This window comes from Anolis sagrei, chromosome 8 (assembly GCF_037176765.1).
Source record: "Anolis sagrei isolate rAnoSag1 chromosome 8, rAnoSag1.mat, whole genome shotgun sequence".
Classification (NCBI taxonomy): Eukaryota; Metazoa; Chordata; class Lepidosauria; order Squamata; family Dactyloidae; genus Anolis; species Anolis sagrei.
The window spans coordinates 38,000,805-38,017,407 of record NC_090028.1 but is presented as its reverse complement, the minus strand read 5'-3'; the positions used below and the strand labels follow the sequence as shown (position 1 = coordinate 38,017,407).

The 16,603-nt window shown below is 41.8% G+C and overlaps 1 protein-coding gene across 1 annotated transcript in view; it reads right to left on the bottom strand.

The window, feature by feature from the left end:
- The window catches only part of SHCBP1 (SHC binding and spindle associated 1), a 44,907-nt gene that overhangs the window by 15,798 nt on the left and 12,506 nt on the right, over positions 1 to 16,603 (bottom strand). The window contains exons 5-9 of the mRNA XM_060788437.2: positions 15,471 to 15,563; positions 13,489 to 13,722; positions 11,764 to 11,932; positions 10,540 to 10,660; positions 659 to 790 (exon numbers count right to left, since the gene is read on the bottom strand). Coding sequence (XP_060644420.2) covers positions 659 to 790; positions 10,540 to 10,660; positions 11,764 to 11,932; positions 13,489 to 13,722; positions 15,471 to 15,563 — 749 coding nt within the window. The remainder of the gene's footprint in view (positions 1 to 658; positions 791 to 10,539; positions 10,661 to 11,763; positions 11,933 to 13,488; positions 13,723 to 15,470; positions 15,564 to 16,603) is intronic.

Genomic DNA, 16,603 nt, shown 5'->3' with positions numbered 1-16,603 from the left:
CATTTGGACTGGACCGAACTGGACTTCATCCACTGTCGTTACTCTCTCTCCTCCACGTCTGCGGCTGAGCTTCTGGAGCTGGCGTTATCAACCTTCCTGCATTCCTGCATACCAGCCTTGGAGTTTCTGCTGTGTTTGAGGCTCGGGTTACATTTTACAACCCTTGAAAGGCTGCATTTAAGCATTTTGAGTTTAATTCGAGTTATATCTCTGGTTAATCCAGGTTATATTCTGTTTGAGGTTTTGTGGGTTCTTTTGCCTGTTTGGGCTTTTTCACACAGTGTTTTTTGCCCTGTGGTTTTATTTTGGGCTGTTTTGTGTTTGTTTGAACAATAAACTATACTTCTTTAATTGGCTGGCCTCTGACCTTGACAATCTCCACTGAGGTCTAAAGCAAACGGCTAACCCTGAAGTCCGAAAGCATACTGATAACAAAATTGAGTCTTGAGTCCGAACATGCTCAGTACAATCACATGCCTGTAGTACCTCCCACATCAAAGAGGTACAATCAAACTGGCAAATCCATATATACATATAAGACAGGTTAGCAAATATATACATTAACAAACAAATAGTGAAGGCTTGCAAGGTTGCAATTTTCAACCACAATGTATATGAGATACCTTGATATATGGGAATAAGAGCTTAAGGGACTTACTCAAGATGCCCTCGACAGCATCATGCTGGATGAGCTTCAAGCTGGAAATTCTCACATTGGCTCCCGTACACTCAACAAAGGCATCCGCTTTGCCTCGTTCTTCTATCACGATGTCATCAGGCAAACCATAACCTTTAAAAGTGGGGAAGGGAGAGAAAACAAAGAGGAAAAATCATTATTTTTGATACATCAGATCCTATAGCTTGGAATAAATGAAACTAATTTAAGGATTGTGTCATTCTAATTTAGATGGGAGCACATGAGCAAGCAACTAGAACTACCAGCTGTTGACCATGCCAAAAGGTCAATGTGAGATCTCCACCTTTTGATATTAACCAAACCCCTCCCCCTAGTACCAACTGCCGCTCTGGGCCAGAGTGAAGAGAGAGGCGGCCAGGAAGACAGTTCCATCTTGTCTCCTGCATATGTTATCAGTTGGGGACCCCTCCCCCAACACCAGCTACTGCTCTGGGCCAGAGTGAAGAGAGAGGCGGCCAGGAAGACAGTTCCATCTTGTCTCCTGCATATGTTATCAGTTGTTGACCCCTCCCCCCAGCACCAACTGCTGCTCTGGGCCAGAGTGAAGAGAGAGGGGGCCAGGAAGACAGTTCCATCTTGTCTCCTGCATATGTTATCAGTTGTTGACCCCTCCCCCCAGCACCAACTGCTGCTCTGGGCCAGAGTGAAGAGAGAGGCGGCCAGGAAGACAGTTCCATCTTGTCTCCTGCATATGTTATCAGTTGTTGACCCCTCCCCCCAGCACCAACTGCTGCTCTGGGCCAGAGTGAAGAGAGAGGGGGCCAGGAAGACAGTTCCATCTTGTCTCCTGCATATGTTATCAGTTCCCCCCAGCACCAGCTGCTTCTCTATGCCAGAGTGAAGAGAGGGGGGGCCAGGAAGACAGTTCCACCTTGTCTCCTTCATATGTCATCAGTTCCCCCCAGCACCAGCTGCTGCTCTGGGCCAGAGTGAAGAGAGGAGGGGCCAGGAAGACAGTTCCACCTTGTCTCGTGCATATGTTATCAGTTGGTGCCCCCTCCCCCAGCACCAACTGCTGCTCTGGGCCAGAGTGAAGAGAGAGGGGGCCAGGAAGACAGTTCCATCTTGTCTCCTGCATATGTCATCAGTTGGGGACCCCTTCCCCCCAGCACCAACTGCTGCTCTGGGCCAGAGTGAAAAGAAAGGGGGCCAGCGGACAGTTCCATCTTGTCTCCTGTATTTGTGCCAAAGTGAAGAGAGGGGGCCAGAAGACAGTTCCACTTTGCCACCTGTGCTATGCTAATAATATAATATAATATATTGTATATACGTATAATATTTATAATATTATAATGTAATGCAATATAATACTAATATGACATTATAAGTATATATTACCTGTAATATTACTAATAATATTACAATATAATTGTATAGTACAATATAGTAATATATAATACTGATATTGTTTGTTGTTCATTCATCCCACGCCAGAACGCCCTGTCGACCTTCACCTCCCCCAGCTCCTTCAGAGTCAAGCCAGGCACTTCAAGGATACCATCCATACTGATATTGTACTATGCCAGTGATGGGCAACCTTTTGAGCTTGGTGTGTCAAAATTTGCAAAAACCTGAGCATAACTTGGGTGGGGTGTCAACTTCGAGGGGAAAAAAACCCATAATTTTGCAATATTTATAGTTTAAGTAAGAAAAATGTATATTCCATGCTGAGTTATAGAGTGAACAATGCTCACACGTGTAGATGTTAAATTTGTAGAGCCTTTTACAAATTTAAGGATGGAATTAGATTGGCTCTTATAAGGTGTATTTCTCTGTATGCATGTGGCCGCTTGTCATCAAAAATAGCCAGGCGTGTCAGTGCTGACACGCATGTCATAGGTTCACCATCACGGTACTATGCTAATAATATAATATATTGTATGTATATATATCTTGTAAGCTGCTCTGAGTCCCCTTCGGGGTAAGAAGGGCGGCATAAAATGCCGTAAATAAGTAAATAAATAAAGCAAAGTATTACAGCAGATCACACAGATACAAAAAGCTTTAAGAAGACTCGTTCCTTATGCCAGCTTGTTGTTTTCAAGTAGGCACCATCTTATGTTGTGTTGTATTATAGAGCACAACCATTATAAAACACCCAACCGCCTTTCAATGTCCCATTGTTTTCATGTGTATCTTATGATATTTAACTAAACCTTCCTTGCCCTGAACACTTTCTTTAAAAAAAAAAAAAAAGGTACAATGCTGAGTTAACCAAGCTAGCTAAAATAGTTTACTCCGAACCACTTAGAGCAATTTATGAGCATGTAAAAATTTTATGGCTTGCTGCTAGCAAGAATAATGAGAAATCGGGCAATAATACACATACCATTACAGCCACAAGACCTTTTTGGATTTTTCCCCCTCACAAAACACTCACAAACATTTGTTCAAGAGGCAGATCCAGCAAGTGAGCACTCCATGAAAACTAGCTGACTAAGAGGAAAGTTTTAGCAAGGTCCCCAAGAGGCAGCTAGGAAGGAGCCATGAGTTTACGGTGAATTCACAACCACGCATCTGTATCAGCTGACGAGATCCAGTGTATTATTATTATTATTATTATTATTATTATTTTACTGACATAAAAGCACAGTATGTCACAGCAAACGGGATCTCTATGCTGGATTTCATATCACAAAATCACAAGTCGAACACTTCCCAAGCGTCTAGGACTGTGTGATGTATTTTCGGATGATGCGTGCAGATCCAAGTCAGGTGGCCTTTTGCATTTGACAGATCGTGATTTTGTCAATGTTGATTGTTTCCAAATGCCAGCTGAGATCTTTTGGCACGGCACCCAGTGTGCCAATGACCACTGGGACCACCTGGACTGGTTGATGCCAGAGCCTTTGCAGTTCAATTTTGAGGTCCTGATAACGGCTGAGTTTTTCCTGTTGTTTTTCGTCAATGCGACGGTCACCTGGAATGGCGACATCAATCATCCAGACTTCTTTTCCCCCACAATCTGGCGTATTGTGTTCCAAAACTTTGTCAGTCTGGATTCAAAAGTCCCACGGTATTTCTGCATGTTCATTTTCCACTCCCTTTGCAGGTTTATGATCCCACCAATTCTTTACTGCTGGCAGTTGGTCCTTGTGACATAAGTTCCAGTGAATCATCTGGGCCACAGAGTTGTGCCTCTGTTTGTAGTCTGTCTGTACGCTTTTCTTGCAGCAGCTGAGGATATGATCAATGGTTTCATCAGCTTCCTTGCACAGTCTGCATTTTGGGACATCAGTTTCTTCTTCTTCTTCTTCTTCTTCTTATTATTATTATTATTATTATTATCATTATCATTACTACTACTACTACCACCACCATGATGATGATAATAATAATAATAAGAAGAAGAACTATCATTACTACTACTACCACCACCACAAGGAGCCCCCGGTGGTGCAGTGGGTTAAACCCCTGTGCCGGCAAGACTAAAGACCGACAGGTCGCAGGCTCAAATCCGGGGAGAGGCAGATGAGCTCCCTATATCAGCTCCAGCTCCTCAAGCGGGAACATGAGAGAAGCCTCCCACAAGGATGATAAAAACATCAAAATCATCCAGGCATCCCCTGGGCAACGTCCTTGCAGACGGTCAATTCTCTCACACGAGGAGTCACTCCTGACACGACAAAAAAACAAAAAAAAACCCTACCACCATGTTTATTTATACGCAATTTCTATCTCCCAAAAGAGACTTGCTCTGGTTACATCCCAAATACAATGCTCCCTCACTACTTCGCGGTTCGCTTTTGTTGGACTCGCTGTTTCGCAAGTTTTTGAAAATATTAATACAAAATATTAAATATTTACGTCCTGTGGAGAACAGGGACCCCGGAAGTGCAATGGCCTGAGGCATCGATTTGGCGTCTACAGTGTCTCTACTTGCGGATTTTCACTTAAAGATGGGCTCAAAGTGAACCTTAAAAACTCTGGCATAGACACTGAGAACTGGGAAGCCCTGGCCCTTGAGCGCTCCAGCTGGAGGTCAGCTGTGACCAGCAGTGCTGTAGAATTTGAAGAGGCAAGAATGGAGGGTGAAAGAGGGAAATGTGCCAAGAGGAAGGCGCGTCAAGCCAACCCCGACCGGGACCTCCTTCCACCTGGAAACTGATGCCCTCATTGCAGAAGAAGATGCAGATCAAGAATAGGGCTCCACAGCCACCTACAGACCCATCGCCAGGACACTACATTTGGAGGACCATCATCCTTGGACTACGAGAGATCGCCTAAGTAAGTAAGTACGCACACTTGAGGTTTTAGTCCAAACTTTGAATAACCTACAGAAGGTGGACAACGGAGCTCAGCGATAGCTCCTTTGAAGTTCTGACTGCGGCCCAAATGGAATTAATGTGGAAGGCACAACAAATCACTGCTAATAGGAGCAATTTCAGTAATGTGAAAATGGGGGACGTAAACTCAAAAATGGAAATTTTACCGTAACGGCATTCCTCCCTGCATAAAACTCCCCGTGTTTAGCAATGCCTTGTTTCATTAAAACATTATTAGCATAATGTTTTGCTTAATCTCTATGTAATGAAAGGAAGGAGTGTGTTACTGAGTTGCCACTTCTTAACATATTTGTAAAATTCATTGCTTAATAAAGGCCTGAATATGCTTACAGATAGGCACTTACACAATGCCAAATGGACTTTTGCTCGCTTTTTCCCTTTAATCAAATACTTTTGTTCACTGACTTCAAGGCAAATGGAAAAACCTTTCCAGCTATTTACAAAGCACATAAAATTAACACTGCGCAGTTTTGCATTGAATAAACAAAACTAACATCAGAGCTTGGAGCTTTCTTTTTTTAAACTAGCATATTAGTGTGTTCGTATTTATTTTTTAGTCACTAAGAATGGGGACACAACACACACACACACGCACAAGACCCCAAAAAGCAAACCTTAAAATAGTTTTGTTACTAATGAGTAAAAATTCAATACCAAATCGCATCTTTTGAAAGTTATTGCCCTCGTCTATATCCCACCTTTTCCTTAAAACCGGGGCTCAAGGCAGCTTGCAAAATCAAACATGAGCAAGTTTTAAAACAGAAAACACCCAACACTAAAATGTAATTGAACTTTTGAAGTTTTGGTTTAAAGTCGTTTTATCACCTTGCATATTTTAAGTACGTGTTCCTCGGTTTCCAAAACTTTGTCAGTCTGGATTCAACATTCCCACAGTATTTTTGCGTGTTCATTTCCCACGACCTTTGCAGGTTTATGATCTCACCAATTCTTTACTGCTGGCAGGTGGTCCTTGTGACATAAGTTCCAGTGAATCGTTTGTGCCACAGAGTTGTGCCTCTGTTTGTAGTCCATCTTGCGATTTTCTTGCAACAGCTGAGATGATCAATGGTTTCACCCGCTTCCTTGCAGTCTGCATTTTGGGTTATTTATATTTATTTTATTTGTCGTGTCAGGACAACCAGTCAAATTATATTACATTTCTAACAGAACAAAGCAAACAAACAGACAAAATTACAAAAATTGTGAGTTTGGTAGTTGATTAAATGTCCTTTGCCCAGTATCTGGCCACTTGGAGTGTCTCTGGTGTTGCTGCAAGAAGGTCCTCCATTGTGCATGTGGCAGGGCTCAGGTTGCATTGCAGCAGGTGGTCAGTGGTTTGCTCTTTATTTATTTATTTATTTACTGCACTTATATACCACAATTCTCAGCCCTTTAAGCCCTTCTCCACACTCGCATGTCGAGGATTCCACTTTGTAGCCCCATTTCTGAAGGTTGGCTCTACATCTTGTGGTGCCAGAGCACAGTCTGTTCAGTACCTTCCAAGTCGCCCAGTCCTCTGTGTGCCCAGGGGGGGGGGGGGGGAGTCTCTCATTTGGGTTGTCAGCTGATTTTTCAATCCTGGCCTTAATGGCATTTGTTCTGATGGCTTCTTATTATTATTATTATTATTCAGGCGCAGTGGGTCAAACCCCTGTGCCGGTAGGACTGAAGACTGACAGGTTGCAGGTTCGAATCTGGGGAGAGGCGGATGAGCTCCCTCTATCAGCTCCAGCTCCTCATTCGGGGACATAAGAGAAGCCTCTCACAAGGATGATAAAAACATCAAATCATCCGGGCGTCCCCTGGGCAAAGTCCTTGCAGACAGCCAATTCTCTCACACCAGAAACGACTTGCAGTTTCTCAAGTCGCTCCTGACACAAACAAAAAAAAATTATTCAGGCCTTCTGTCTCCTTCTTCAGTGTTCCATTCGTGAGCCATCATCCGAGCAACAGTATTATGCCTCTGCTTGTAGTCTGTCTGTGCAATCTTCTTGCAGCAGCTGAGGATGTGGTCTATTGTTTCATCTGCATCCTTGCAGAGTCTACACTTGGGATCTGTTGTTGACTTTTCGATTCTGGCTTTGATGGCATTTATTATTATTTTACTGACACAAAAGCCCAGTATGTCACAGCAACTGAGATCTCTATGCTGGATTCCGTATCACAAAATCACAAGTCGAACACTTCCCAAGCGTCTAGGACTGTGATGTATTTTCGAATGATGCACGCAGATCCAAGTCAGGTGGCCTTTTGCAGTTGACAGATCGTGATTTTGTCAAAGTGTATTGTTTCCAAATGCCGGCTGAGATCTTTTGGCACGGCACCCAGTGAGCCAATGACCACTGGGACCACCTGTACTGGTTTATGCCAGAGCCTTTGCAGCTCGATTTTGAGGTCCTGGTAGCGGCTGAGTTTTTCCTGTTGTTTTTCCTCAATGCGACTGTCACCCGGTATGGAGACATCAACAATCCAAACTTTTTCCTTTTCCACAATCGTGATGTCTGGTGTATTGTGTTCCAAAACTTTGTTAGCCTGGACTCAAAAGTCCCACAGTATTTTTGCGTGTTCATTTTCCATGACCTTTGCGGGTTTATGATCCCACCAATTCTTTACTGCTGGCAGGTGGTCCTTGTTATATTTATAATTGTTGTATTTTTACTTTGTTGAATGTGGCATCAAATTGTGCAGGTTGTAAGCCGCCCTGAGTCCCCCTTTGGGGGTTGAGAAGGGCGGGGCAGAAATACTCGAAATAAATAAATAAATAAAATTGTGACATAAGTTCCAGTGAATCATTTGGGCCACAGAGTTGTGCCTCTGTTTGTAGACTGTCTGTGTGATTTTCTTGCAACAGCTGAGGAGATGATCCATGGTTTCATCCTTCCTTACACAGTCTGCATTTTGGCTCATCCGCTGTTTTTTCGATCCTGGCCTTAATGGCCTTTGTTCTGATGGCTTGTTCTGATGGCTTCATATTTGGGCATATGGAATATTCGTGCCAAGTTAGGTCCAGATCCATTAGGGCTGGGCGGTTTCGTTTCGTAATTTCGTAATTCGTTAAAAATTCGTTATTTTTTTATAACGAAGCGATAACGAACCATTCAGGAGCAACTGAAAAACGAAACGAATTTTTAAATTCATTTCGTAATTGTTTCAATTTCGTTTTGTATTCGTTTCGTTATCGTTTTGAAATCGTTTTGTTATTATTTCCGCATGTCTGGGGCAAGTTTTATAGTTGTTGTTTGTTTAATCAGTGAAAAAAAATTATAAATATCACACCAACAGTCAACAACAGAGGGAGAGGGAAGCTTCAGAAGTTCCCCCTGTCCCATTTGGAGGTTTTTTAGCGTATTGCGCGGTCGCGTCCGCCATTAACGAATCGATTCGTAATTGTTTCGTAATTGTTTCGTATTGTTTTGTAATTTATGAAATTTCGTAAATATCAAACTTTTTAAAAGAAAAATTTCGGAATTCTTTTAAAAATCGAAACGAAAAAACCCCCAAAACACAAATCGATTTTAGAAACAAATTTTTCCGTGGTTGCCCAGCCCTAAGATCCATCATTGTTCGAATCCACAGTGCTCTCTGGATGTAGGTGAACTACAACTCCCAAAACCAAGGTCAATGCCCACCAAACCCTTCTAGTATTCTCTGTTGGTCATGGGAGTCCTGTGTGCCAAGATTAGTTCAATTCCATCATTAATGGAGTTCAGAATGCTCTTTGATTGTAGGTGAACCATAAATCCCAGTAACTACAACTCCAAATGACAAAATTATATATTTTTTGAATGATGGTCACTCTTTGGGTTAGTAGGTGTCTTGCGGCCAAATTTGGTGTCAATGTATCCCGTAGTTTTTGAGTTCTGTTAATCCCACAAACGAGCATTACATTTTTATTTATATAGATTTCCGCACTCTTCTTTACACAAAAGCACTTCCCACATTGCTAATGCTCTTCCAACATCATGAGCAGCACATATTGTCAAAATGCCGCCCAATGTTTTCATTCCCTGGCTTTCAAAAGAGGGATTGGAGAAGGGGGACAAAACCTGGAGAAACAACTAGTGATAAGTCTCCATCAGCGAGTCAACGCCACGAATAAGCGAGAGGAAGGCTTTTGTTCCTTCCGAGCTCGTGGCGATGTCTGGTCTAGTACGCTTTAATTTGCTTGCTAACTTCTGCCTGACCCCTCTGATGGGATGCGATTTGTCATAAATACCACCCTGCGTGCCCAAATTCTCTTAGCCTTGCTCCGACTGATAAAATAAATGTATTGAAAGCCCATATCCTGCGGGAAGCATTGCACGTCGCCGCGGATATCGGCATCAATCAAAGGGAGTCGAGAGATGGGGAGAAAAAGGGGTGGGAGGGGAAATCAACATCAGAGGGAGGGAGGAAATTATCCAGATGAAGAAGCAAAGAAGGGGGGAAAGGCAGTGGCATCCCAGCAGGAAATTAAACCCTCGGCTCTCTTTCCATTAAGACGTTTTGACAAGATAGAGACCGGAGCGACAAAACGTGTCGACAGTACAACAGCTGCGCACGGCCTATTGGATTAACAACCGCATGGCAGACCTGGAGATCTTTTGGAAAACCTGGCTTTGGTCTATAAAGCTCTATACAGCTCTGCCCATCTGAACGTATCTCCCTCTACATCCCACCTCAAAATTTAAGATCTTCTGGGGAGGCCCTGCTCTCGGTCCAAACACACTTGGCAGGGATGAGGGACAGGGCCTTCTCTGTGGTGGGCCCCCACCTGTGGAACTCCCTCCCCAGTGAAATCATGTCGGCTGTGTCACTCCTCATCTTCAGGAGAAAATTGAAAACATGGTTATGGGGCCAGGCCTATTGGATTAACAACTGCATGGCCAACCTGGAGATCTTTTGGAAAACCAGGTAAGATCTGGCCCAGCTTACCTGTCCGAACGTACCTCCCTCTACCTCCCACCTCGAAATTTAAGATCTTCTGGGGAGGCCCTGCTCTCGGCCCAAACACGCTTGGCGGGGACGAGGGACAGGGCCTTCTCGGTGGTGGCCCCCCACCTGTGGAACTCCCTCCCCAGTGAAATCATGTCAGCAGTCTCCCTCCTCATCTTCAGGAGAAAATTTAAAACGTGGTTATGGGGCCAGGCCTATTGGATTAACAACCGTATGGCCGACCTGGAGATCTTTCGGAAAACCAGGTAAGCTCTGGCTCTACCTCCCACCTCGAAATTTAAGATCTTCTGGGGAGGCCCTGCTCTCGGCCCAAACACGCTTGGCGGGGACAAGGAACAGGGCCTTCTCGGTGGTGGCCCCCCGCCTGTGGAACTCACTCCCTCCTCATGTTAGCAATGTCCCTCCCCGTGATTCCAGCCATGCAAGCCTTCGACAATACAATATCTGGAGTCACAATGTCCACCTCACAAGGCTTTAAAGCAGGAATGGGAATGGTGCCTTCTTCCAGACTGATCGATTGTAACTCCCATCATTCCCCACCGATGACTATGTATCCTGGGGTACCTGGGAGTTGCAGTTACTTCCTCCCCTGAGAAGCAGTTTGTAAACAGGACTTCCTACCTTCAAGTTCAATGGAGTCCGCAATATATAATGCACCGTCAACAACGTAGTGACCTGGACAAACAATGACTCTGTCTCCTTCGTGGCACGCACGCACAGCAGACTGCGGGTCACGGTGGAACTGCAGAGAGGGAGAAACAGGCACCATACTGTAAAAGCATAATTATCATTCGTTTAATCAAATTACCATTTCCCAGCTGCACCCGTACCTTGGGAAGTCTGACTTGCGCACAGTGATCCATGCTCTGGTTACATCCCATATAGACTACTGCAATGCACTCTAAGTGGGGTTGCCCTTGAAGACTGTTCGGAAGCTGCAAATGGCCCAACGAGCAGCAGCCAGGTTGCTAATAGGGTCATTTGGGAGTTGTAGTTGCTGGGATTTATAGTTCACCTACAATCAAAGAGCATTCTGAACTCCACCAACGATGGCATTGAACCAAACTTGGCACACAGTTCTCCCATGACCAACAGAAAATACTGGAAGGGTTTAATGGGCAGTGTCCTTTGGTTTTGGAATTGTAGTTCACCTACATTCAGAGATCATTGTGGACTCAAACAATGATGGATCTGGACCAAACTCTACACGAATACTCAATATGCCCAAATGTGAACACTGGTGGAGTTTGGGGGAAATAGAATCTTGACATTTGGGAGTTGTAGTTGCTGGGATTTATAGTTTATAGTTCACCTACAATCACAGAGCATTCTGAACCTCACCAACGATAGAATTGGGCCAAACCTCCCACATTGAACCCCCATGTGGGCCACAGCAACGCATGGCAGGGGACGGCTAGTCTATATAAATAAAATTGTAATGTTTGTTTGGGGGATTAACATAACTCAAAAACCACTGGACGAATTGACGCCAGATTTGAACATAATACACCTATCAGGCCAAGAAGTGACCATCACTCATAAAAACACTGAAAATCACAGCAGAAGGGACATAAAAAGCAAAAAAAAACCCCAAAAATTACATTACAATGCATGCACAAAACCACACACAGAGACATATATATATATGCAAAAACGCATGTACATAAATATATACACACACAAAACACATATACACAGACAGAGCCACAGCAACACGTGGCAGGGGGTGGCTAGCAAATAAATAAATAAAGGTAAGGTGTCACTCTCCCAGCCACCCATGTAGATAATGTTGCTATTATTTGGGATGAAAACACACTCAGGCAAAGAAAGAAAAGACGCGGGTACCTGTATTTCTATTTCTTCATTGAAGGCATCCGGAGAAAGTTTGTCCCGGAAGAGGCACTGCAAGAGGCTTGACATCATGGCAGAAGACACAACGTGGGTCACTACGCTGCCAGACGGGCGCGCTCCCTTCGCCTTGAGCCCGCTGAGTTTCTGATATCCAAATACATACCTTCAAAAAGAGAAGGATAGTAGTTAAGGGTGTTCCTGATTGATTCCTCAATTGGAGTGGATTGCTTGTGGCCCTCCAAGTATATCTGGTATACAACTTCCATTAGCCCTACCTAGAATAGCTAATAATGAGAGATGATGGAGACTTATTGTATATACTCGAGTATAAGCCTAGTTATTTATTATTTTACTCTGTTACTCCTATTATTTTTTATTACACTTATTATTTTACTCTATTATTATAATAATATTAATTTTATTCTATTACTGTTATTACATTTTCAATATTTTACTCTATTATTATTACATTTATTATTTTACTCTGTTATTACTATTATTACATTTCCATTATTTTACTCTATTATATTTATTATTTTATTCTATTTTATTACATTTATTATTTTACTCTATTATTACTGTTAGTATTCCATTTTCATTATTTTACTCTATTATTACTATTATTACAATTCCATTATTTTACTCTGTTATTATTTCATTTCCATTATTTTACTCTATTATTATTTCATTTCCATTATTTTACTCTATTATTATTACATTTATTATTTTACCATTGTTACTATTATTACATTTCCATTATTTTGCTCTATTGTTATTATTATTATTACATTTACAATATTTTAGTCTATTATAATTACATTTATTATTTTACTCTATTATTACTGTTATTATTACATTTCCATTACTTTACTCTATTATTATTACATTTATTATTTTACTCTGTTATTGCTATTATTACATTTCCATTATTTTACTCTATTATTATTATTACAATTATTATTTTACTCTATTAATTTATTTATTATTTTATTCTATTATTTTATTACATTTATTATTTTACTCTATTATTACTGTTATTCCATTTTCATTATTTTCCTCTAATATTATTATTACATTTATTATTTTACTCTATTATTATATTTATTATTTTATTCTATTATTTTATTACATTTATTATTTTACTCTGGTATTAATGTTAGTATTCCATTTTCATTATTTTACTCTATTATTATTATTACATTTATTATTTTATTCTATTATTATTATTACATTTATTATTTTACCATTATTACTATTATTACATTTCCATTATTTACTCTATTGTTATTGTTATTATTATAACATTTACAATATTTTAGTCTATTATAATTACATTTATTATTTTACTCTTTTATTACTGTTATTATTACATTTCCATTACTTTACTCTATTATTATTACATTTATTATTCTACTCGATTATTACTGTTATTATTACATTTCCATTATTTTACTCTATTATTATTATAATTTATATTTTCATTATTATTGGAAGGATACATAAGCACATTTACATTGAAGAAAATTAGAACAATGGTTAAAATCAGAGTTGGATAGTCTTTTAAATGACAGTTTTATGCAAATCTTCAAAAAGATTTAACCTCCTGATGCCCCAATTAATGTAAGCAACTGTTCCAAACTCTGAAAGTCCATCAACGACGATTACATCTCGTCACCTTATTATTATAGCTTTAAACAAAATGTGTAATACTGAAAGTACCGCAGCAGAGGGTTTTCGATGAGCTTCAGCTTTTGTTTCTGCTGCTCCATCCTTTCGTAGAGCTTCATCCCTTCCACAACAGAGACGTTTTCTGCTTCGGAGTCCGAATCGGCCCCGGAGATGCTGTTCCTGAAGTCTAGGAACGTGCGATAGAGCTCCTCGCATTGGGAAAGGCGGCTCTGGTACTCAGCCACCAGCGCGGATGGGACGCGGTCTTCAAGGATGTCGTAGTACCTGCAATTCAAAGTTGGGAGAAAGTGGTTGCGGAAAGGTTTGCAGAAGCTTAAGGACTTCCAAAAGTGCCCATCACCGATCCATTGCTCTGGCCTCTGATGGAGAGAAGAGCAGCCAACGCCTGATGAATTTGGTCCTTTCTCTGCTGACCTTCCCTCTTCCTCTTCCTTATGTACAATCTTATGAGGGTTGAATGAAAAGTAATGCCTCCACCTTCGTTACTTGGGTTTGGATGGGAATATTTTAATACATCAAAGGCAGAAATAATCCTTAGAATGTGCTCTTTAACTACCACTATTCACTTTTCCACATAATCACCAGACAATTGGATACATTTCTGCCAACAATGAACTAGTTTTCTGAAGCTGTTGCAGAAGAAGCTGACACTCTGTTTCCGCAACCAGCGTCTCGCAGTTCTCTCAACGTCTTCATCAGAAGCATAATGATGTCCCCACAGATCTTCTTTCATTATTGGAGACAGATGGAAGTCAGACGGTGCTAAATCTGGACTTTATAAAGGATGTCGTATGGTGGTGAGATCCGGTCTCTGAAGTTTCACGTCTGTGTGCTTTCATTTCAGGCGTCAGCATCCTGGGTACCCATTGTGCACAGATCTTCCGATAGCCAAGCAAAGCAATAATGTGACCCACATGTTCATGTGAAATGCCGATTATGCTTGAAATTTCTCTCCAAGTGATACGACAATTGTCCTGAATCAATCTGTCAACCTTTTGCTCGTGAAACTCGGTGGTTGCTGTCACAGGATGTCCAACTCTTTGTTTGTAACGCAAGTCTGATGTTCCCATCTCAACATCTTTAAACTTACTTGCCCAAAAACGCACAGTACTCACATCAACACAATCACCATAAACAGCTTGCATTCTCTGATGAATCTCCTTTGTGGTGACACCTTCTGCTGTCACGAATTCAATGACTGCACGTTGCTTAAGTTGCATTGACCAACTGTCTGTGCAGGGTTCCATACTTCGCACTTTAACAACACAACCGTTCAATGCTAAGGCTTCTCGCCAAAATTGAACTGTAGAGGAGAGTCTACTGAACAAGCCAGTACCGGTCACATACCCGTACTGCCACCTGTTGAGGAGTTACGAAGGTGGAGGCATTACTTTTCATTTAACCCTCGTATTTAGACTGTAAGCGTAAAGGTAGGGAACTGTCCAAATACTGATTTGGAAGCCACCCTTGGCCTGTTTTAGGCTGAAATAGGGTTTCAGCCAACAAAGGATTCCCCCAGGCAGGAAGCAGCCAAGCTTTGAAGCCCATTCAATGATAAACAAGGTGTCCAATTACAACAGTCACACTTGTCTCCAGCAGTAAAGAGTTCTTTCTCCCACCCTGGACATTATTCCAGATATATAAACCCCATTTTCCTAGTTTCTCTCAATCTCTGAGGATGCCTGCCATAGATGTGGGCAAAATGTCAGGAGAGAATGCTTCTGGAACATGGCCATACAGCTTGGAAAACTCACAATAACCCAGTGATTCTGGTCACGAAAGCCTTCGAAAACATTTTGCTTGAATTCCTTGCATTCAAAATTGTAAAAATGAGCAGTTCTGTAGTGTCATCTAGTGGTAAACTGGTGCCATGCACTAGGAAAAAAAATATATCTCCAAGCCTAGAATCTCTATGAGTTTTGTAGAAAATAACAAGAAAAGGCAAATGAAATCATGGTGACGGGTTCCACAGACACTGAAGGTCTATTGTATCCTCCAGAAAAGGTCCTTACAATCTCAGCCGAGGTTCCACGCATCTGATGAAGTAATCAAAGTCATCGTCATCCTCTTCATCCCAGCTCCGCCAAATGTGTTTATAGAAAAACCTGGAAAATAGGAGAGGATGTCCATCGGCCAATTGTGGTCTCGGCACACAAAGGAAAAGCATCACAAGGGAAGGGGGTCACAAGGGTCACCAAAGACCATCAGGAAACACAGTATTTTCTGTTGGTCATGGGGGTTCTGTGTGGGAAGTTTGGCCCAATTCTCTCATTGGTGGGGTTCAGAATGCTCTATGTAGGTGAACTATAAATCCCAGCAACTACAACTCCCAAATGTCAAGGTCTATTTTCCCCAAACACCACCAGTGTTCACATTTGGGCATATTGAGTATCTGTGCCAAGTTTTGGTTCAGATCCATCCTTGTTTGCTTTGGAGATGTCGGTGAACTACAACTCCAAAACTCAAAGTCAATGCCCACCAAACCCTTCCAATATTTTCTATTGGTCATGGGAGTTCTGTGTGCCAAGTTTGGTTCAATGTCATCATTGGTGGAGTTCAGAATGCTCTTTGATTGTAGGTGAACTATAAATCCCAGAAACTACAGCTCCCAAATGTCAAGGTGTATTTTCCCCAAACTCCACAAGTGTACACATTTGGGCACATTGGGTAATCATGCCAAGTTTTGGTCCAGATCCATCATTGTTTGAGTCCACAGTGCTATCTGGATGTCGGTGAACTACAACTCCAAAACTCTTTGTCAGGAGGGCTTTGATTACATTTACTTGTCCTGGTGAAGAGAGTTGGACTGCATGGCCTTAAGTATTTTCTGTTGGGCATGGGGGTTCTGTGTGGAAAGTTTGGCCCAATTCTATCATTGGTGGGATTCGGAATGCTCTTTGATTGTAGGTGAACTATAAATCCCAGCAACTATAACTCCTAGATGTCAAGGTCTACTTCCCCCAAACTCCATCTGTGTTCATATTTGGGCATATGGAATATTTGTGCCAAGTTTGGTCCAGATCCATTACTGAGTCCACAGTGTCCTCTGGATGTAGGTGAACTACAACTCCAAAACTCAAGGTCAATGCCCACCAAACCCTTCCAGTATTTTCTGTTGGTCATGGGAGTTCTGTGTGCCAAGTTT